The 22,206-nt window shown below is 48.3% G+C and overlaps 6 protein-coding genes across 6 annotated transcripts; 5 read left to right on the forward strand and 1 right to left on the reverse strand.

Moving 5' to 3' along the window:
* The first annotated feature begins 323 nt into the window (after nt 1–323).
* Nucleotides 324–3,358, forward strand: F5Y00DRAFT_218343 (fungal-specific transcription factor domain-containing protein). Its single transcript, XM_048005615.1, has 3 exons — nt 324–617; nt 797–2,972; nt 3,030–3,358. The coding sequence occupies exons 1-3, from the start codon at nt 461–463 to the stop codon at nt 3,166–3,168; spliced, it is 2,472 nt and encodes an 823-aa protein (XP_047867767.1). The 5' UTR covers nt 324–460; the 3' UTR covers nt 3,169–3,358.
* A 753-nt stretch (nt 3,359–4,111) lies between these two features.
* F5Y00DRAFT_218382 (glycoside hydrolase family 16 protein) lies at nt 4,112–5,909 on the forward strand. Its single transcript, XM_048005616.1, has 2 exons — nt 4,112–5,160; nt 5,271–5,909. Exons 1-2 carry the CDS (start codon nt 4,678–4,680, stop codon nt 5,892–5,894), a joined length of 1,107 nt encoding a protein of 368 aa, XP_047867768.1. The 5' UTR covers nt 4,112–4,677; the 3' UTR covers nt 5,895–5,909.
* Nucleotides 5,910–8,310: 2,401 nt separating this feature from the next.
* On the forward strand, nt 8,311–10,510 carry F5Y00DRAFT_274676 (glycoside hydrolase family 64 protein). Its single transcript, XM_048013403.1, has 2 exons — nt 8,311–9,543; nt 9,709–10,510. The coding sequence occupies exons 1-2, from the start codon at nt 8,545–8,547 to the stop codon at nt 10,006–10,008; spliced, it is 1,299 nt and encodes a 432-aa protein (XP_047867769.1). The 5' UTR covers nt 8,311–8,544; the 3' UTR covers nt 10,009–10,510.
* A 781-nt stretch (nt 10,511–11,291) lies between these two features.
* On the reverse strand, nt 11,292–12,233 carry F5Y00DRAFT_259330 (uncharacterized protein; the record flags this gene model as incomplete). Its single annotated transcript, XM_048010855.1, has 3 exons — nt 11,292–11,425; nt 11,480–12,034; nt 12,098–12,233. 3 exons carry the CDS (start codon nt 12,231–12,233, stop codon nt 11,292–11,294), a joined length of 825 nt encoding a protein of 274 aa, XP_047867770.1.
* A 1,260-nt stretch (nt 12,234–13,493) lies between these two features.
* F5Y00DRAFT_218405 (SGNH hydrolase) lies at nt 13,494–15,426 on the forward strand. Its single transcript, XM_048005617.1, has one exon. It carries the CDS (start codon nt 13,695–13,697, stop codon nt 14,976–14,978), a length of 1,284 nt encoding a protein of 427 aa, XP_047867771.1. The 5' UTR covers nt 13,494–13,694; the 3' UTR covers nt 14,979–15,426.
* A 3,548-nt stretch (nt 15,427–18,974) lies between these two features.
* Nucleotides 18,975–21,882, forward strand: F5Y00DRAFT_218460 (uncharacterized protein). Its single transcript, XM_048005619.1, has 2 exons — nt 18,975–19,406; nt 19,577–21,882. The coding sequence occupies exon 2, from the start codon at nt 19,616–19,618 to the stop codon at nt 21,875–21,877; it is 2,262 nt and encodes a 753-aa protein (XP_047867772.1). The 5' UTR covers nt 18,975–19,406; nt 19,577–19,615; the 3' UTR covers nt 21,878–21,882.
* Nucleotides 21,883–22,206: the final 324 nt, after the last annotated feature.

A 22,206-nucleotide genomic window follows, 5' to 3' on the forward strand; every position in this document is an offset into this window, starting at 1 on the left:
TCCCAAACTTCAACATTTTCCTCCCGTCTAATCTCTATCAACCCCTCGAACCCCTCTTTCACTCATAACGGTCGCAACCCGCGCATCGTTAGCTTTTTTCCTGCGTCGTCTTATATTTGACGACTGCATCATCTCGAACACGTCTGTGCTTCGAGATTAATTTCCCCCGGCATAGGCCGTACCACCTTATTACAAAGCCCATTCCATGCTCCTTATACCGATACAAATGACCAACTATCATCAGTCCAGTCAAGAAGACACACTTTAAATCCCACGGGAGCGCGCGTGCGAGCGAGGAGAGCTAGGCGATTTCAACGATCGGCCTGTGAAGGTTCAAGAACATCAATTTTCGGAGCGTCGACCGCAATTATTGTTTAAAGCGAGAGAAGCCTATTGACTTTGGAATCCTTTTTTTATACCAACCACCCATTGTCAACCAACGCGACAAACATTATTCAAGATGCCGGGCGCAAGCGTGGCAGTCCTCCCCACATCCGCCTCGTCGACTCCGGTCCCCCGAAAGACCTCACTCGCGCAACCAGAGAGGAAGTATAAGTGCCAGTTCTGTAACAGGGCATTTAGCAGAAGCGAACATCGTAGCAGACACGAGCGATCACGTACGTACCGCGAAATTATCCTTTCCCTCCAATCTCTTTCAAGCCCCCAAACCCCTCCCTTCGACGCCGTCCCTTGCCCCCCATTGAAAATTGCTACCCCTCAACACCTCATTCAATTCAATTTAATGTAGTCAATTGCATTACCCCGAGTTCTCCAAAGCTGACTTGAAATGGAATAGATACAAAGGAGCGCCCTTTCAAATGTATGAAGTGTAGAAGTACCTTCGTACGACGCGACCTCCTTCTTCGTCACGACCGAACCGTCCATGCTAAAGATGGAGGTGTACCTCTTCACAGCGACGGAAAACGCCGCTCCGGCGCCGGCGTCTCTAAGGCTCGATCTGTCGGCGGCCCCTCCAAATCTTCCATTGCTATCGATACTTCGACCTTGAGCGAACAGATTGAGGCTAGCAGTGAAGGTGCTTTCGACGTTGAACACGCTGCTATGCTAGTAGCCGATCTCCACCACAAGGCCATGATGCGCGACAATGGAAGCCCGTACGAATCTGGCCCTTCAATGGCGTACACTCCGAACAACGCTCCGATAATGGACCCCGCTGTTACTTATCCTGCCAGCTCTGTTCCTCTACCTCATAGCGTACCCTGGGATTCGTTTGCTCCCCAGTCAACAATGGATGCCAAAGCCCAGTCTGTCGCATCGAACACATCAGGTTCATTCGAATCGCAACAACCATTTGCCAATGTGAGTGCCATCGAGGTCCAACCTAACTTGTCGCCATTGTCCCCCGGTCCCAGCTACAACAGCTACATGTCTGCGTCACAGTCCATAGCAAACTCACCGCTTCTAAGCACCGGCCCAGCGGCCTTCAACATACCAATTTCAAACGAGCCCCTTCTTGTGAACACATGCACTAACCCACCCCAGACCTCGGGTGGATTCAACGTTCCTCGAGTGAACAGCGACGAAGAGCGAAATATAATTTTAGATAATATCCGAGCGAACGATATCGAACACGCAATTCCCGAAGGTTTCCGTGTTCCAAACCTATCTTGTTTGAATCGTTATCTATCAACTTATTTCACCCTCTTCCACCACCACCTACCGTTCTTGCATCCTGCGTCGTTCGATGTCACTCAGGTGTCTCCTGCCTTGCTGCTTGCAGTATTATCAATCGGAGCGCTCTACGCTTTCGACCAAGACCAGGCTTATATGTGCCATATTGGTTCCAAGGTTCTCGTCAACCAATTCTTGCAGAATAAGGAGAACTTCAGCTCTCGGAAATGCCCTCTATGGACGATGCAGGGCTCGCTTCTTAATATGATCTTCGCTAGCTGGAGCGGAGACCCCAAGGGGTTAGAATGGGCATGTTCTATCAAGAGTCTTCTTGCCAATATGGTTGCTGGTAATCGCTATGAATTGAAGCTTCGGCAAGATGGTCGTGAGGGTGCGCAGCCAAAACGTGACGAGTGGATCGAGGATGAAGGTTGTCGGCGCACGTACTATGCTGTCTACATCTTTTTCGGGTTGCTCACTCTAACTTACAATCACACACCTGCCATTAGTTTCAACGAGTTTGAGGATCTCCAACTTCCTTCCCAGGAGGCGCTTTGGAATTCTAAAGTCACTGACGAAGCTGCTTGGCAAGAACAGTTAAAAGCATCGCCTGCAGTTACATTTATGGTTGCTCACGAAAACCTCTTCCAGGGTGTGATGTTAAAATATAGCGCCTTCGCAACGCGTGTTATGATCAACGCATTGTTCCTCGAAGTTTGGTATCATAAGCGTAGCCCTGAGGCCCTCCAAGACGTGGTGACTGAGTACAAGCTCCGAATGGCTCTAGAGACGTGGGAGAAATCTCTAGATCTCTGCGAACCCGAGGCTGATACGGTCCCGCTCAGCGCGCCTCACAAGGGGCATCCCCTAATCTTCAATGCCAAGGCAATGTATCGCAACGCTCGTGCTCGCCTAGAAGTCGACTTGAAGACAGTTCAAGAAGCGCTCCGATACCATGATCACTACGAAGTAGCCGCCGCCATGTCAAACGCACGCGACAGAGTAAAGCGCTCCAGTGAAATGATCAAGGTAATTGACGAGTGCTACAATTGCATTGAGACTGCTGTCCGCCAAGGCGTGCGCTGGGTTGCGCGTACCTCTCCGACCAACTGGAGCATCGAACACCCTCTGTGTGGCATGGATCTCATGATTACCCTCACGCTGTGGCTATACCGTCTGGAACATGACGAAGAAGCCGCCTCCGAGGAAGAGATGGCCATGTACCTGAAGGTTAGGAGTCTCTTCGATAAGGATGCGGAGGGTGCTATGAACTCGCAACAGCTGAGTTCGACTGTGGCTCACCTCTGGGGCTCCATGCTCGATGAAGTAGTCGTTTGGGGGTAAGTTACATATACGAATCTCTACTTTTTGATACGAGGCTAACTTTTGTTCTATAGCATTACCCGGCTCATGGGCGAAGCCTTCCGACTTCACTCTCAAGCACTCGTTGGCTACGTAGATGATGTCGAAGCATCGTCTAACGTCTCGACGCCCTCTATGATCTCACAAGGGGGCGACGAGGAGAGTGTGTATTAGAAATTATTACGAGACCCACGATTTTATTTATGGTTTTATCTACTAATTAGGGACGGTGTGGGAGTAGTGTACGCGGCATATACCTCCTACGTTCGTCTTTTTGTTACTGTCTTGTTTCTCAACTTGAAGGTCTGGACAGGCGCGAGGGTGTTGTGTTTCTCATAGTGTTTGCATCCGACATCTGCATCTTACGTCACTGGTCTAAGGGGGGGCCCGGAATTGGGAAGGCTCTCGCGATATGACCTAGCGGAAAAGGGGAGGGGAAACCTCAGCGCGACGCGCGCAATATAATGTGTGATGCAGTTGGCTGGCTGGACCATTTGCGATATCTTCCTTTCCCCTCTGTTCTATTAGCTACGGCACTCTTATTTTTATTTTAATGCTGCTGCTAGTTTTTTCGAAGCTTTTACTCTTTTTTTTTATGCGCCTGTCGTCGTCAGATACCTTGTTCTACATACTGGCTGTCGTTTTCTATCCGATGCTCTCCTTGCGCAATCTTCTGTTTTTTAGTTTCGTTTTTTTCTTCGTCCTTCTCCTTTTATTTTCACGTTTGTTTCTCATTTTCAACTTTCCTAATTTGAGTCATGTTAATAGAGTTGGCAAACCGAGTATCTCAGGATGGAAACTTGAGCCTGGTAAATCGGAAAGCACAGGCGAGTACACAGATTGAATTAATCACCTTTTTCGGGTTCGATTGGAAGTGGTTCTCGTCGAGTTATAGATAACTACACACGCGTCAGATATTCAATATATCACTTCTCTCTGCACACGTTCGGATATTTAGATGTTACACCATGTTATTACCGATCGTCGTATTATTATTGTTATGGTTATCAGTAAAAAGGGGAAGTGTATCACATCGTAGTATCTACCAAGACAAGCAATCGACCGATCTGTAAGCTCTAAGTGGACGCCACGGCGCCCTTTTTCTATCTGTGCGCTGCAGGCACCCGAACTCTCGTTGGTTCCTCCCGCCTGTTCTTACAACCTCGTGATACTCGGAAAGTGAAATTTCATATGCACATGAAGCCCCCTTATTGTGCTACATGACATTAAAATATCACCGAAGGGAGACCCTTGCTTCGAGTACAAGGGTACGAGTTAATCTATCCTTCACTACCTAACATATGCACATGTAGGTAGAGAGATGCTCTTACCCAAGTACCTCTATGATTTTGCTTATCGTCACTGCCAGCAATGGCGGGATATTTTCACCTTCAGAAGGCGTGAAATCGTGAAATCGTGAAGGCGTATCCACGGATGGATGTCACTCATTTGCTTTTCCTTAGCTTATTGCCTCACATGAAGCCAAAAAGTATCAATCAACTACTACATACGTTCAGTTTTCCCTCGTGTGCTTTCGCTCCCTCCGGATCGCTCCTTTACTCGAGTTTTTGCATGCGAGATTGCTTCGTCTTCACGATACCGCCCCGACACCCTAATCTGTCGGCGGCTCAGCAAAGTATTCACCTTTAATCCTAAGCGCGTGCGCGAATAATTTGCTGCATAATGGCTATGGCTTCTTTTCGTATACTAGCCTCGTCGTTGCTCTTTTTCAACCTCGTGCTGGCGGACTGCGAATGCGGATATTCGATAATAACGCCTTCCGACGACAAACGATACGTTTTCACCGATATATTGGAGAGCGACTTCGTCCATCTAGATATTACGGATAAGGCTCAGGGTTATGGGGAATACGGTTGGACGCCGCAAGAGTTTGATATGTCGAGCGAAGTCGCGAGAGGGCCTTACGGTCAAGCGTTTACTACGCAAAATGTGATATCAAATAATATCGCCGACGAACAAATATTCGGTGGGCCTGGAGTTAAGGGCGGTGATGCCGGTCTGAAGCTTGTGGTTGGAAGCGAAATCAAAAACGGGATGGTTCCCTGCGCCGACGTGTCCACGACGGATGTTCATTATTTCCACGGAACTTTCAGGGCGGGTATCAAAGTTACCGATGTTCCAGGAACCTGTAGTGCTTTCTTCTGGGTGAGTGGTAATGTGGTAATCCTAACGGACGAGTCATTTGTCCACGACTATCCCCATTCCCCACGTCCCAGTCCTAAAGACTCACTAATCTTATTTATATCTTATATCAGTATATGAACGATACTCAAGAAATCGACATAGAATTCTTATCAGCCGAGTTCAACAAGAGCAATAACACGTTCCCAGTTAACCTCGTCCTACAATCTCAGGAGTCGAAAGACCACGGGTTCGACGCTTCTAAAACGGGAGACTTCAAGACAATTCACCTACCGTTCGACCCCACCACGGATTTTCACGAGTATAGAATCGACTTTTTGCCGGACAGGGTGCTTTTCTACGCGGATGCTCAACTTCTCACGGAGATGAAGGGTGCTGGTGTGCCGTCCACTCCCGGAAACCTACAAGTGTCGCACTGGAGCAACGGGAATGTAGGGTGGTCGCAGGGACCGCCCAAGGCAGATGCTACAACTACAGTCAGCTACGTGAAGGCGTACTTCAACTCGTCCTTGAAGTCGAGGCAGGACGATTATACGATGCGGTGTAAAGACCCGTCGGCCCCGAGGGCAGTCTGCGCAATCCCGGATAGAAACGCGACATACTTCTTTGGTAATGTCGCCAACATGACACCTAACCAAACGACTTACCACGAGAACAACGGAAGGCGGGCGAGGCGGTGGCGACCTCTCCCATTTGCTGCGGCTATTGCAACTAGCACTTGGGTGGTTGGTCTATAAAGTATAAAGGAGTTTCTGTCTAGAATATTCTTAGAAGGATGTGATAGGGATGATACAATAAGGGCGACGACTCGGATAAGCATATTCTAGCATTTTGATTATGGCGCGGGTTGTTGAGCTAGCACTTTTTAGTTTTTAGTTGTATGATACCTTTTCAAGTCGGCGCCGGGACGATTCTTTTTAAAGCCGTCTGTTGCCGGGGGCTCTCGGTTGCCTATATGTATATCTTCTTGCAAGGCTAATTGAGATGAGACATTTATAAGTGTTGCACAGTTCATATGTACCTAGGTTAGGTAGTTGTTATATTATGTATTAAAATTAGCTTGAGTTATTTACACCTGGGTAATATTTTAAGAGAAGAGAGGTTTAAGAAGTAGCTAAAAGGGTTCGTTGCTAGTTACTACTATTTATCTTGGTGGACTTTCATATAAAATTTCATCATGTGCCAAAAGTGTAACGTTACTAACCAATGCTATATATTCACAAGCCAGAAACTCCATAACTAAATTTTTAAAATAAGAGGAAATGATGTGTCTCACTTGCTCCCCTTACATATATGTAAGAGTATCTCGTGACGCGCGTTGGATGTGTGCAACCGGCGGACGGGAGGAACCTAACTCGACGATCTCGCCCGGGTGACACAACCAACTTTAGCTCAACCCCAGCTTTTGCAGGTGTTCCCCCCCTCTTCCGCTAGGTTAGTTGTTGACGGCGGTCGCACGAGCCATCTGGGCTGGGGGGAATGCGGAGATGCTTGTATTGTAATGTATTATGTAGAAGTGGAATGAACTGGAGTTCGTTTTTTATTAGCGTCTTGACTTACATTAACCTAGCAAGTTTAGCATATGGGGAAGAATAGGTACATACCTAGGTTAGGTACCTGTAGGTATGTATAGAAGGAGAGAGGTACAACGCTACCTACATAGGTTAGCTGATGCTTAAAGCTTAAGTTGAACTCTATTATATATCGAGCGGTCCAGTCACATTGTGCGGTAACACTCTCCACCTGCCTGATTGGGGTGGCCCCCCCTTTTTCACACCCCCTTTTCTGGACAAACAACATGTGGTCATGCTTGGAGGCGTTTGGGGGCTTCGAATAGGGACTAGGTTAGTGGTTTCGCAAAGCTCGGAGGCTTGATCGATCGGATGGGGGATCGTGGAGAAGGGTAAACGTGTTTTCGGCTTTTTTCGAATTGGGCCGATCCAATTATATGCGAAGGACTTTAAGACTGGGAGGTATTTGAGGCTAATAAAACTTGTGATAATTGGTTATATACCTAGGTAGGTAGGGATCTGTTATATATTAGAATATGCAGATACGAGGTAGTATTGATATTTATAATATACGCTTCTTACTTATACCGTCTGTCACCCTTGAATATATATATACCTATATATATAATATAGATTTGCCATGATTTGCCATTACGTAGTTAAACACCCACACCTTTCCTATGCTGTTCCACATCAGCATATTGTACGTATATTGGTCATGACCTTAAGCACCTATAACAGACCCTCCGCATTTCTCTTACGTATAAAGACGCCGACGCCCGCCTACGGCCCGACCACCTTCCACCATGACGGACACCTGTCTTCTGCCGCCGGCCTTCTCCTTTGGCTGTAACCTCCGAGACACCAACGCGCGTGTTCACACAGCTATAATTGGTAAAGGCCTTTATTGGCTCCGTAGGATGAAACAATCTCATCTAGCCTCGCAATTTAGTAGATCTACCCTACAACACATAAGTCGATGACATACCCTAAACCATTAGGGATTTTCATCGTGGATGAGACGTCATACCTCATGTTCCACAGTCTCCTTTGTTTTTTCTTCCTGGATCCTGTTTTCTGTATCTCTCTACCATGTTAGATCCGTTGTTGTTGCTTTTCCCCTCGTCAGCCGGTCGTGGCTGGATAGTTGGATACCACACATGCTAGCATGAAAACCTATCGATTTCAACCCTCTCATGTCTTCTTCTTTGCCATGTGCTATGACATACTGCGGATGAGTGGCTTGAAGAGGCTGTGCCAGTACTACGACCCTATTTGAGATGTCCTTAACCATGGTTCGAGATACATATCACATGAAGTTCGTCACATCGACGACACATGATGCCACTTCTCCTTAGAGCTCGGTTAGATTTTCAAGGAATAGCCTAAGCAAAGCCTTTTCCCTATGCTCGGCGCATATACGACCTATCATGGAATTGCTTTTCCAGGTCCTGGTTGACAGGACTGGATATCAAATGATCGTAGGCCCAGCTCACAAGCCCGACCTAAGGGAACATCAACTGAACGGCTGGATTTTATCTTACGTATGCGGTATTCGCTCCCGTATGCTCTGTTGGCTTTCATCTCTTCTTGTCGTCCTACGTCTCTACTTCTTGACGGTCACAAGTTGCCCCCTTAAACAAGGAATCTCGAGCACATGCTCGCAAACTCTACCCCTAGACTTAGAAATCTCTTGGAACCCCTATACTTCTAACCGTATATCTAAAGCTCATCTCGCATTTCAACCCAAAGGAAGTCTACACATCCTCAGAGCTTTAAATGTAATCCTACGCACCTATCGGCTGAAGTTAGCTCGGCTTCGACTTACTTACCTTTATATCTATACGTGTTCTAGTAGACTAGGAAATCCGGCAAGATGACGAATCCCACAACCGCGATAGCTATCAAGAATAACACGGGCTCGTCCCAGGCGTACGCCTATATCACCGGCCTAGACCTGAACAATAACAACGCCCCGCTGTTCATCCAAGCCGACGGCACAACCGTGTACCGGCCGTCATCCCCGTCCGCACCCCAGTCAGCCCTCGAAGCCGATGTCTCTATCCCGCTCGGCGAGCCCGGCGCCTCGACATCCGTCACGATACCCCAAATCGCCGGCGGTCGCATCTGGTTCAGCACAGGTTCCAAACTGACGTTCCTACTGAACCCAGGCCCCGCCGTCGTCGAGCCTAGCGTGACCAACTCCGCGGACCCCAACTACAACATCGCATGGGGCTTCTGCGAGTTCACGTACAACTCGGCGCAGCTGTTCGTTAACATCAGCTACGTGGACTTCGTAGGCCCGCTGCCCATCGCCCTCGAGCTGCGCAACACCGCCGGCGACGTCCAGACCGTCCAGGGCCTGCCTGCGGGCGGTCTGGACACTGTTGCCGACAAGCTGACGCAGCAGAACGCGGCAGACGGCGCCGGCTGGGATAAGTTGATCGTGAAGGGGCCCGACGGCAAGACGCTGCGCGCGCTGAGCCCGAATAGCGGCCGCGTGGCGGACGCGAACCTGTTCCAGGGGTACTACGACGACTACGTCAACCAAGTCTGGAGCAAGTACGCATCTACCGACCTGACGATCAACACGCAGGCTTCGTGGGGGACCGTCACGGGGCGAGTGCAAGGCGACCTGCTGACGTTCGCGGACGTGGGCACTTTTGCGAAGCCCAGCGCCGGCGATATATTCAGCTGCTCGACGGGGCCGTTCGGCAGCTACCCCGAGGCGACGAGCGACGAGATGGGGGCGCTGGGCGCGAGGATCGCCGCGGCGCTGAACCGCTCTACGCTGCTGGACGATGCGCAGCAGCCGGATGGAGAGAAGATTGATAATTATTATAAGACTAGCCCGACGAACCATTATGCGCGTATCGTACGTCTGGTGGATTTCCTTTTTCTGTTTAACTTGACTTGATATCCCTCCCCTCCCCTTCCCCCTTTTCCATACAATCCCACAAAAAAGCCAAGTCAATTCAATCAATCATACATTAGGTACCTAGTTAATTCATGTTCACTAACACCCCCTTCCCCTCCCCAGACCCACGAAGTCAACCTCGACGGCCGCGGCTACGCCTTCCCCTACGACGACGTGGTGCCCTCGGGCGCCGCGGGCCCAGACCAGGCAGGCACCGTCTTCGACGCCAACCCGGAGCTGCTAACGGTGACGGTCGGCGGGCCGGCCTCGGGCTCCAACGGCCCGTCGAACGGAGGGGGCAAGAAGAAGGAGAAGGACGGCGGGGATAAGACTAAGACCCCGACGACCCCGACTACGCCTGCTTGGCTGAGTAAACTGAAGAGTTGGCTTAGCGCGCTGAAGAAGGCGCTGCATATCAAGTAGGAGAGGAGAGGAGAGGAGAGTCCGATTGTTCTGCATTATATTATACCCAACTATTGGCTTTGGCTTCGCACACTCGCTGAGAATATATTTTTTTTCGGCTTCTCGGGCTCGCCCCGGCGTTGGGAGGGGAAGGCATTTGTTTGTCTGCATGAGAATTTGAATTTGAATTTGAATCCAGGTTCTAGGATCGCTCGTTTTCTTCCCTTCGTCTTTCGTTTACCCCATGGGCTTAGTATTTCTTGCATATTACCATTCTGAGGCTGCATTGCTTTTTGGTCCCCTTATACCCAGCTATATTACCTGCTTTCTTGACTGCCCTAGTTTAGATACGGGCAAAGGGGGGGCTATCTAGTTGGTGTTGTTAGTTTGTTTTTCTTCGAGGCTGGGGTCGAGTGATCCTTAATTGTTGCCGTTTGCTGTATATAGTTCCCTCTTCGTCATTGGCCGCTGTGTATATAGTCTACCTAACTCTTAGAGTTAATTTGTCATATGTATATTGTAGCTAAGTTTATATTGTAGCTAAGTTCTAATCTACGTGATGTAGGCTCGCTGTTCTTTTATAATGTTGTACATCATAAACCAGGCAAACTTTCGGTGCTTCTATGTAAGATGGGAGCGATAGAATAGAATTCGTATTAAGGTAGCCGGTTCATATTCCCTAAGATCTTGTAGACTTACCCCAGAATTTGGGGACTAGGGAACTGTCATGCAGTGAATCTGACTGTTGGTATAGGGTTTGGTCTGTTCGAATCGATATCGGCGTCTCTAATTTCCGTTGTAGGAATATTTATATAAGCGTCTCGATATGGCCATAAGTTGCCTATTTTTTTTTCTTGGGGAGACAAACAGCTATTACATTACTTTGTTTGACTTGGCCTAACGCGAGATCAAGATGATAGGGAGAGAGCAAATATTTAATTACAGTGAATTTCGACTCTGATGTTTGATTATATTTCATTCTCAAGACGGGAATTAGTCGCTAAGACACTATAAACAAACTAGAGTAAATATGATTACATCAAATAAACGAGGAAGACAGCTTCTTCTCTTTAAGGGGGGATAATAGGCCATACGGAGTAACAGTGAAAATATTTCATATTAAATCATAACTACCTAGATAGTACTAACAATACAGACGCCGCAAAGCGAAAGACGCCCGAGCTAGACGGCGACTCCATGCCCATATAACCGCGGTAGTCAAACAAGGCGAGCATCACGGCTCTCGGAAATCGTGCATCATCATTATCGTAAGCACCCGTAGTCGATCGCTACGACCGGCGAAATCAGTGTCGGTGCAACTTATCCTTGATTTTCTGCCCCATGCTCTTCTTGTCCTTATCATTCTTGTCGCTGTGCTCCGGCGCAGGATTTTCGCCTTTCGGGCCTGTGGGGTGGATTCCCTTCTCCTCTAGCAGACCTAATTTCTTGTCAATTATTACAGCTGCTATACCGTTTAGCGTAGTAAACTTACGATCAGCTTCCCTACCGGCCCCCGGGTTCGAAGCGTCAAAGTCCCCGCCGTCGGCCTTGAGGCCGCTGCTCTTAACGTACTTCTCGCCGGTGCCATCGCCGGTACTCTTCGCGTTCGGGCCGTCTTTGTCTTCGTCTTCGCCGCTAGTCCCGCTGCTCTTGCCCTCGCTTTCATCGCCGGGAAGCGGTTTGCTCTTGTCCTTTTGTATTTTACCCGCGTCGCCGCCGTGATCGCGCGCTACTTCGTCGAGAGGTTTAGGCCCGGGGCCGTCTAGCTTCTGGGCCTCGTTCGGGCCGCCCTCGTTGTCGTTGACGTCAGTAGGCGCGGACTTGGGGTGTGTATTCGGGTCCTCTGGGTTGCGCGTGTCGTTCTGGGCCTTGGTTGTGTCGTCGGGTGCGGTCTTCGACTTGAGCTCTGTCGACGGGTTGTCTGGCGTATCCTTGGCCTCTGCTGCAGTGCCTGTCTCCTTAGAGAACTCGGCATCTTTAGTGTGTACTGTTGATCTGTTGGCCTCGCCATTGGTTCCTGTCTTGGCGGCTTGGACTTCAGGATCCTCTGTTTTAAAAGTCCATGTTAGTTTCTAATTTGTATGATGATATATTTGCGGAGGAATATTACCAATGTTGCCAGCATCGTATGGTTCACCTTTGGAAGTGTCGCCAGCCTGCCCCGAGATAGGTTCCGAGCCGTTTTGCTTATTCTCGCCCCAGACAGCCTTAGCAGCGGCAGAAGCCACGTTGCTTACGGTCTCCATGGTGAATTAGATCTTAAGAGTAATATGCTAGATTAGGTGTATAGGTAGGTTAGGTATCTAAGGTTAGGGTAAGGGTTAGGGGTTTGAAGCTTATTTAGATGTTTAGGTCGTAAAGGGTCGTGTAAATCTGGAGAATTAAGAATGGCCAAGACCAAATAAGTGGTAGGGTAGGTTTTGTAGGTATTATATGGATATATTTGCTACATAAGACTGCAACTGGGTAGGTTAGAGTAGAGGGGGGGCCTTGTCTCTGACGTCTTTTATGATGGAATACGACCGCTTCCTTGTAAGGGAAGAATGACCGCTTATGACGGCAAGGAGAAGACACAAAGAGGTTCCTTGTAAGCCCCATATTCCTTCCTTTCGGCATACGAGGATATGTGGCTTGACTACGTGAATTCGAATCTGGGATTGAAGCTTTGGATTGGTTGCCACTGACCTAACTACCTAGGTATACTCACCTATAAACTGACTTATACGTAAGAGCTATGTGCCACAGCCAAGTTAATATCAAGATATCAGGATATCAAGGAGTCTCTAGCCAATGAAGGTTACTTCTGCGTACGTATGAATGGTCGAGACATGAATAATGCTGCGTATTTGGAACAAGCTTAAGCGGGGGGAGGATGGGAAGAATAGATGAGCGATGACGTTGGTGGGGTTAAAGAGATATTGACGTCATTGTATTTCTAGTTCGGAACCGTTTTGAGCTTACATACATACATGTACATATGAGCTGCAGCAAGAAGCAAGTACCTTTCAGCTATTTCCACACTCGCTTGAACTTTAAACATTTAGTTCGAATGCATACAATAAGTCGATATGCCACTTAAATGACGAAAAATCACCCCAGGAATAATGAATGCCGTTACCAACCGGCTGGAAATTTCAAGATTATCCCCACTGCCTCTGGTATCTAGTAGTGTAATGTTTCTACTATTATTCTTAGAAACGTGTCGTAAGACAAGGCTCAAAAAGCTAATAGTTAATTTTTAATGAATGATATAAAAGGCTAAACATATCTAGTCATTTAGACTTATTAATATGTCTACAATGCGAATTGCTTTGCAAAGGGGGAGGGTGTGTTTTCCATAGAGGTAAGCTTGATTACATAGACCACGTGTGGCCGAAGCTTTTTATACTCTCCGGCCTAGGAGCTAAGATAACCAGATAACAGAAGGAATCAGGACCCCAATATTGCGCATGTGCATAAGGCATTGGCTCAACGCTTCCTATTGGCTTAGTCTTGTGACTTCACCTTGTGATCCACAACATAATGCAAACAACGCATACAACGCAGTTGACGTGACCTCCTTTTTCCTATCTCCTAAATGGCTGCCTAGATCTACTGAATGTTGAGATTCATATATTTAGATTCATATGTTTTACCTCAAGTTCTAGAACTTATACTACTCGCACTATGCATCTTGACATTCGGCCTCATTGAGGCCTAGCTTCGCTATGCGCCTGGCTGCTGTACTCCATCTTGTTGTCTCCTCCAGGGTTGTTTCTGGTCGCGCGTTTCAGCAGCGTCGACCAATCGCTCCGGAGGGTCAATATGTTATCGGGAACGGCGTGTCAGGCCATCATCGACGACCGCCACTCCCTATCCCCTCGGGCTCATCCGAGGACATTGGCTCAGTAACCGGCTTTATTGCTTTGGGTGATTCCTACAGTGCTGGAATTGGCACCGGTGTAGATGGCAAGGAGGATGACTGTCGACATGGTTTAGGTGCTCATAGTGTTTTAATTGCTTCCGATTTGTTGGCCGACGAAGACGGACGGAATTCTACGACGTTCCAATTTTTATCTTGTACAGGAGCCACGACCCAAGAGATTCTGTCCAGTCGTGACGGCAGTCATGATAGCCAGATAGACGCTTTCAACGCTTCACTACCAGTAGACTTTGCACTGTTGTCAATCGGCGGGAACGATCTGGGCTTCTTTGACGTAATGAATGCGTGTGTGTTTCGCTTCTACAACTTCTACTCTGGTACCTGCGAGACGGCGCTTAAGAACACACGGGACCAGATCGAGAGCGATGAATTCGAGCACCGTCTGGAGATAATCATCATGGAAATCCTCGATAAAGTCCGTTGGGAGAAGAAGCCCTCGTTCACAATTACGGTTACGGGATACGCCCGGTTCTTTAACGATGTCACCGACGACTGCGACGAGATGAGCTTTGGTGTCTGGTGGCGCGGGCCGAAGCTGAAAAAGGACTTGAGGATTCAGATGAATACGATGGTACTCACAGTCAACGCCAAGATCCGTAAGACCATCAACACGATAAACTCGCGGTTTACCAAAGATAAGGTCATATTTATTGATTATGACAAGGGGTTTGATGGTCATCGGTTCTGCGAGGAGGGTGTGAAAGAGCCTGATTACGACCGTAGAGATACGTGGTTTTTCCTCGTAGGCGGCCCGGATAACGCCAGAAACGGAACCCGATCAAATCATGTATCTGACCTTCAGACTTTGCCCCCAACATCGGCTCTGGTTGACCCATTATCGTGTCTTGATCCAGCGCAAGCATCTGGGGATTGGGGCCGATTGGCTTTGTGTTATATGGCTATGGCAAAGCATCAAGACCCGAGCTTGCAGCTTGCCCGCGGAGACTTCGTTGCCGAGAACTCAATGTGGTACGTCCCAACATATTACGGCAAGACGTTCCATCCTAGGTCTCTTGGCCACGAGGCCATCAGAAATAAAATTTATGAGGTATGGCAAACACTAGAATAGTTGGCTAGTTTGGCATATTGCTTGCAATATTGGTATGTACAGTACCGAGTTCTCATTCTGATGACCACGTACGTACTTTCTATGCTACGCCTCGTAGAATAGAGCCTCCTTAGGGATGACCACGCCCCTTCGTGGTTGCTTTCAGAATGTCACCGTCCGAGTTACTGGCTCGCCTGATTTTACATCTGCAGTCGGGCACTCCGAACTGGTAGCCGCTTCCCCGTCATTTCTTGAAGAGCTCGTCTTATTATCATATACTCCATGTAGTCTGATCTTCATTTATAATATATTGTGACCGAAAAGGTCTGCTAGGTTGAGTATAGTATTTGCGGGGAGGAGCGTAATAACCAATTACGTGTGCCGGTCCAGCTAATAGGCATAATTTGTTTTAAGGGTCTTTAGAATAGTGTCCTGGTATCCCTAATTAGATACAATGTATCCAAGATACATCAATAAACATCTTCTCGAAGGCTGAGGGTGTTGATAGCAATAATCGTGTGTACTAATTTGAGTGACTGAACCCCCTTTCACGAAAAGGGGCCACCGGTATGCAGACTTTCACAACTGTCTCCACCGAGTGATAGCCTATTCGAAGGATAGGCCAAACAAGCAATAGTTCAGAAACACGGACCCGAAATCTGACCTGTAAATCCTTCAATTCCTCCAAGCAGCCGTCAGAATGCTACCAATGAACCAACGGACTAGCAATAGAGGTTTGGCCTAAACAAAGATGATTCATTGTATCCGGTCTCAGACGACCAGACCAATACTGGGCCGGATCTGTGACAAGTTTCTCGATTCGATCTGATGATGAAGACCTGCTGCTATCCTGGAGCCTTTGACTCTATCACCTGGCCCTATCCATATTGCTAGTTATTTACGTTGGGCTTCATCGGCGCCCAGCGTGAGCCTCGCCTGACCTACTAACACACCCTCCGGCCCCTCATGGCTCACTCACGAAAGATCTCGCGCCAATTTCGACAGCGCGAATGGCGGCGACGGGCAATTTGGGGGTTGTTGTCTCTCGTCAGCCTAAGAGCAATGGTCGTTGCGCATTCTATGGCTGCGCTGAAGGAGGGCCATAGTGTATCTGCCTAGGTCTGAATATGCTTCACCGTCTATTCTGGCTGACGCTTCGTGGTGGTGTTACTACCGGGTGAAGGGTATGGCCTGATGATTACTGGGGAATGCTCACAGACAACTGTTCACCACTAGGCTCGTGGGGAACCTTAGCTATCATAGTTATTAGTACGGCCTACTATAACCAGGCATCTCACGGACGAGACGGACCTTTGGGCTGGGGGTCTTGGCCGGTCCGATGGCGGCCACGGGCCTGGAATTCCCGTGTTTCATAATTTATCGCATCTCGTAAGGCGTCTGGAAACAAGATGTCGAGCACGTCATAAACGCTAGTCTCATTTCTGCCTCGTTGCTTAGTGTAGGACTTAGGTATGTATTGTACTCGAGGTTATTCCCAACATTTCTCAAATCCTATGCGATATGTCCGTACGTATCATCGATCGAGGCCTCATACTATATTATACTAGACTAGTTATACTTATGCTTTGCACTATACCATTTGCACTTTGCGATTCAATGCGATGTCTGTACTGACGCGGCACAAAGGTACGTAGTCGGTTGACCTGCCTAATTAGGGGTTAATGGGAAACGAATAAAGCAGGGGTATGCGGTCAAACTCCAAGGCAGATCGCGAATCAACGGTGAACTTGGAAGATATCATTTCTTAGTATAATAGCGTATGTGTGTTATGGCAGTATGGCAGTATGGTAATGTGTGATCAAAACTGGCATGGTAAGACTCTGGAAAAATACGATTCCTGCCAATGGAAGACGGCGAAAAGATCATGGATGGTCCTGGATCGCCGTCGTGCTGCTGTTGGCCGAAGTGGCGACGATAAGACTACGGATGCGGCCCCATACCGGAAACTGAACTTACCTCTCTGCTCTGCTGGGAAAATATTCTGCAGTGGCTTCATCCCGGCAGCCGCCCGGGTTATGTGGTTCATTGCCGGACTGGCTCGTTTAATTAATTAAGCTAGAAAGGGCGCGATGAGTTGTACAGTAGCTTTTACCGTGGCGCATGGGGATGGTATGGTGTACAAGAAATACTTGCACGTTCACAACACTGTTTTAAGCTGTTCGGGATAGATGGTTCACATACATACACTACTAACATAGCTCGTACTTGAAATTGATCGGAAACAAGAATTCGATCGTGTCTGAGTACGTGGTACGTTTTGGCGGTAGTTTAATTAGAAAGTTGAGTCAGATCGAGACAGCGAGGCTTTAGTCTAAGACGGGCCTAAGGGCGATCGTCGGAATTAGGAATGGAGTTTTAATGGGACCCGGCTGTCAGGCCATGATATCATGGCTCGTTGTAGGTATTCTTGGTTTATTCTTGGTTTTACTAGTCCGGGCGTATCAAGATGGCGCCGGCAGATGTGGAATTCCAAGGTGCTAGGACGGTATTGAATTTCGACATGTTCGTGCCAACTCTACATTACACCCCTTTTCGTATTGTACATATACGAACCAGACTTTCGGGTTGGAAAGCAAGTATTTAGACAAACATAAATCTAGGAATGAGCGCATTCAATATTGAATACCTCGGTTTACATAGTGCCATTTACATTTGACACATTTGACATTGCGTCTGAGAAGTAATAAATGCGCGTACCTTAAAATGCGTACATTAGGTCAGGTACCCGATAGTATGGGATAAGGACTCACTAACACAAGGTTCGAAATGGATTACCATAATAGGAAAGATACATTGCACAATGTACCACTTATGCACCTCTTATGCAGTAACGCGCATAATTAACCTTTCATGGCTTGCCAAGGTGGTATGAAGTTAAAGGTTTCGCTCTGATTGGCTAGGCGCGCTTTTCAGGCATAACAAAGGGGAAGTCACGGCGACGCGCCTTCGCGTTCCAATCACTTCTCTTCATCTTCTTAATCCTTAAACACTCTAACACTTTGGAGCACGTACGCGCGACCTTCGCGACCAATCATTTTCACTTTGTCTCGCCAATTTTAAACACTCGTACCATCTTCAGCTACCGTTCTACACAGTCGATACTGTTACAAGCTGAGAAAGAATCTGAAGAATTTTTGGGGAATAATCAGTGCGACGCGGCCCTTTCAAGTCCGAGTCCCAAGTCCCAAGTCCCAGCAGTACCTTGGGTACGTACATACCTAAGGTTGTTTGCTTCGCATTCCTGGGGATCGATTAACTCCGCCCTCTTCGGCTTCTGCCATGGTAACAACCATCATCACAATCATCATTATCATCCACCGGTCGTTGATAGGTTATCCTAATTGCAACCTACGTATTGATATTTGATATCTCTTGCGCTACCACAGTAAACACACCCACACCCACACCCAGATAACCTCCAAACAACCCCAACAAACAAGATCTTCACAATTACGAGCATAGCGTTCGCATCTATCCTATTATCTTGTTATCCTGCACAGCCCATCGGCAATCGCAGGTCAAAAAAAAAAAGACCAAAAGGCAGGGTTCTAGCCTGCTACCCTGGTTGGAGACCGTATAACTATCAAAACTGGCCAACCATAGCACGTGCAGAAGCACATCTTGCACATCTTGCACATCTCGCAAAATTCCCCCACTCCGTAGAAACTAGGATTCTTCTTGACATTCCTTGCGAGAATTGGTCTGTCAAGCCAGTCAAGTCTTGTTTAAAACAAACCTTGTTAGCGTCGTGTCAGCCCACGAAGCTATCGTCCAATCCTATCCCGCATTCTACCTCCATCTTCCCATCTTCCCATCCGCACATCCACCGGCGGGTCTACCTAAGTGGATCTTTTGCTGAGCTGGCGTTCTGCTTTCTACCAATCCTGGCACACTTTATGCTACTTCCATTAACCCTATTCGGCCTTCACGCTGCTCCCCCGGCCCTGGTTCAATCTATTCTCTGCGTGCCGACCCTGCAGCCCTTCGTACACTAGCCTTGACACACACCTCTCTCTTCGACTCTTCTGCTAGTTGGTCTTGTCCCAAAGGACCCAAAGGCATTCCTGTGCTTCTATCGCACTTGTAACGCCCGCATACCTAAACCAGCAATACCACTAGTTCAAGGTCGCGGAAACCATTCAGTATCTCGATCCCCCACGAACCGGCTCTCCCCATCTCTTCCATCTCCTTTCCACCCCTTCTTCTTTCTCCATCGCTTCCCTCCATCTATCGGCAACCTTCTCCATTACTGCTATCTACGATATCAATGACAGCACCACGGCGACTATTGTGCATATCGTTATTTGAACTTTACGACAACGGTTCACTTTTGAGACCCTCTATGCTTTAGGCGTCAAGTGCCTGATATCTGGCACGCCACAGGCAACCCTTGCTTCGTGGCTCCACAGCTAATTAAAGTCACCCACCGTGAGTTCTCACTGAGTACTAGATCGTTCCATTTTCACCAATCTCTCAATCGTTACGCAGTCCAAGAAGCGGGAACAAGAGCCTGAATCTGAACTCATAAACGAACTACACCTGAAGTCACACATTAATCGTATCTACTTCCTAACCGACGTCGATAGCAAACATAATAGTATTTTCGAGCGACGAACAACCCGAGAACATTGGCCAATATGGTCAAACCATCTCTTCTGTCGGCCAATTCTGAGCCGCTTCACATATTTCAGGATGACTACTTGGACCAGCCCGCCCCATCTATTAGTCGGGCACCGATGCCCTCGGTTAATAAGCAGCACTCTCCTCGCCGGGCTCTACAGAGCTCAAATGGAAACGTAATATTTAATCCGCCCAATGCGCACGCGAAACAGCATTCACCGTTTAAGCCTACCGGACGCACCGCTACTTCCCCGATGACACCGCTCAGATCGCATGGCAGCAAACTTAATGCGGTATCGATACTTCCGCCGGCGTCGCATGGACAGACAACAGATTCGATGCAGAAGAAACAACCGCTAATGTCGAGATTCAAGACGGTTGTTCAAAAGCCGCTAGTGGATGCAAATGCAAGTTACGGAAAAGAGAATGTTCATCCTACGTTATATCCGGCGCCGTCTACCTTCAATCTAAGCTTGGAGAACTACTATCAGAACGCACCGCCCAGGAAGCGAGCATTACTCGAAGCCGCCCCAATTCAGGACTCGAGACCCGCAAAGAAGACCAAACTGGAAGAATCTCCCTTACCGCCACACGATTCCTTCCCTGCGATTGAGGATACTGGCGCCAAACCATCATATAGCTATGCTCAACTGATCGGGATGGCAATTCTACGCGCTCCCCAAAGGCGACTTACACTTTCACAGATTTACAAGTGGATTTCGGATAACTTCTCCTTCTATAACGCTCAAGATGCGGGGTGGCAAAATAGCATTAGGCATAATCTCTCCCTCAACAAGGCCTTTATCAAACAGGAGCGACCAAAGGATGACCCGGGTAAGGGTAACTACTGGGCTATAGAGCCTGGGATGGAACATCAATTCATGAGAGAGAAGCCGAGTAAGAAATCCACAACAAACGTGGGAAATCCCCCTTTTATGTCTAGTCGGGTCGAGCCTCCGCGCATTGAGCCTACTAGTTTCCATGATGGTCTACCTTCTCTACCCCCTGTGCTCCCAGCACAGCCGAACCCATATATCCATGATTCCATAGTATCACAAGACCTAAGTCAAGCTGGACCTGAAGTCTCGTCTGATGCTACTATTCCGTTATCCGATAATGTCGGACCGGAAGAGCAACCGGATAAGAGCCAGGAACAAGGGCAACCTCCGGAAAGCGGCGCATATTCTCCTCTCCCTCCTGCTATACATTCGTCGCCCCCGATTCCTCGTCGAATAGAAGCCCGGAGCAATACTCCGCCTCCGACTAGGAGAGAGCCTCCTTCATCTGGCCCTCACAAGCGTGGCCATGGGCGCAAGTACGCTTCGATGGACGCCTGTATGGACGATAGTGGATATATCTCGTCCTTGGAGTCGTCAGCTATGCGCCCTAGAGGCAATCGAATCCTTAGTTCGGGAACTGATCGTCCCCGAATTAAGCGAGGCCGTGCCGAAGAAGAGATTGCGCGACTTCGTGCCTCGTCCTATGATAGTCCCACTAAGGGACGTCCTTATGAGTTTGCCCCTCCCTCTTCATCACCACTAAGACGGACAAGCGGCGCTGGTCAGATGCTACCTCCTCTGACACCCGCCGTTAAAATAAAGCCGCCCCCGAAGCCTCCTGCTTCCGTTTCGCCCAACACGAACCTACGCATCCACAGGGACAATGTTAGGTCCATGCTTAATTCACCCCTTCGTCGTGTTAGCAACATCACTGAGGATACTATGCCGTGGAGCCCAGCATTCCAAATAGACGATTCGCTGTTCAACTTTAACGATTTCGTCACGGACCCCACTGAGTTTGATATATACCAAGATCAATCCTTAGATCAATTCTTTGGTGCTGCGGATAATGGCTCTCCCCTGAAGCGTTCGGCTAGGAGGGGTCGCCTTGACCGATCTGTATCTACTAGTGTCCTTGGTGACCTTACGAATTCAGCGTCGAAACGGTCGATCACGTCGGCTCCCTTGCTGAAAGCACCGACTTCAACAACTCCCCTGTCGTATGAGACCCCAAGTAAGGTGTTTGAAGACATATCTTCCCCCAGTAAAATATTCTTGCAGTCCCCCACAAAGAATGTTTCTTCTACAAAGAACAACTGGATGGGCCTGGAAGATTTTTGCACCTCTCAATTCTTCGAGGACGAGGCGGACGAGGGTACAGGTATAGATATCCTTCAGGGCTTTGAGAGAATTAGCGGTAGCCAACCGCCTCGCGGTCTACCCGCCTCCTCCAAATCCTCAAAGCCGGCTTTAGGTCGTAGTTTTACGACCAAATTTTAACGCGCCTGCGCTACACCCTTAGGGGTGGCATATCACATTGATGATGATTACGAATAATGACCTCATTGCATCCCGGGCATCTTCGATTCGATTGCGTTGAATACGCCGCCCACCTTCGACGAATATAGACCTTTTCGCCTACCTTCTCGCCCCGCGGCCGGCGTTCTTGCCTATTATTTGATATCATAATGACGACGACACGTGTCAAGTACATATTTCACTACAACGCCTACATAATGAGATCTGGATTTTCTCATTTGCTTTTTGCTTGGGTTTTGTCTGGCGCAGATTCAGGGTAGACTATTTTCATAGTCTCCCCTATACACGCG

The sequence above is a fragment of the Daldinia vernicosa genome (assembly GCF_022497035.1).
Source record: "Daldinia vernicosa strain CBS 139.73 unplaced genomic scaffold F5Y00scaffold_9, whole genome shotgun sequence".
NCBI lineage: Eukaryota > Fungi > Ascomycota > Sordariomycetes > Xylariales > Hypoxylaceae > Daldinia > Daldinia vernicosa.

Excerpts from the sequence above, each read along its gene's own strand:
- F5Y00DRAFT_218460 (XM_048005619.1), top strand. The coding sequence starts at position 19,616 with ATGGTCAAACCATCTCTTCTGTCGGCCAATTCTGAGCCGCTTCACATA.
- F5Y00DRAFT_274676 (XM_048013403.1), top strand. The coding sequence starts at position 8,545 with ATGACGAATCCCACAACCGCGATAGCTATCAAGAATAACACGGGCTCG. Across the intron at positions 9,544-9,708 it reads CGAACCATTATGCGCGTATC|ACCCACGAAGTCAACCTCGA; the intron begins GTACGTCTGGTG and ends TCCCCTCCCCAG.
- F5Y00DRAFT_218343 (XM_048005615.1), top strand. The coding sequence starts at position 461 with ATGCCGGGCGCAAGCGTGGCAGTCCTCCCCACATCCGCCTCGTCGACT. Across the intron at positions 618-796 it reads TAGCAGACACGAGCGATCAC|ATACAAAGGAGCGCCCTTTC; the intron begins GTACGTACCGCG and ends GAAATGGAATAG. Across the intron at positions 2,973-3,029 it reads GATGAAGTAGTCGTTTGGGG|CATTACCCGGCTCATGGGCG; the intron begins GTAAGTTACATA and ends TTTGTTCTATAG.
- F5Y00DRAFT_218405 (XM_048005617.1), top strand. The coding sequence starts at position 13,695 with ATGCGCCTGGCTGCTGTACTCCATCTTGTTGTCTCCTCCAGGGTTGTT.
- F5Y00DRAFT_218382 (XM_048005616.1), top strand. The coding sequence starts at position 4,678 with ATGGCTATGGCTTCTTTTCGTATACTAGCCTCGTCGTTGCTCTTTTTC. Across the intron at positions 5,161-5,270 it reads CCTGTAGTGCTTTCTTCTGG|TATATGAACGATACTCAAGA; the intron begins GTGAGTGGTAAT and ends ATCTTATATCAG.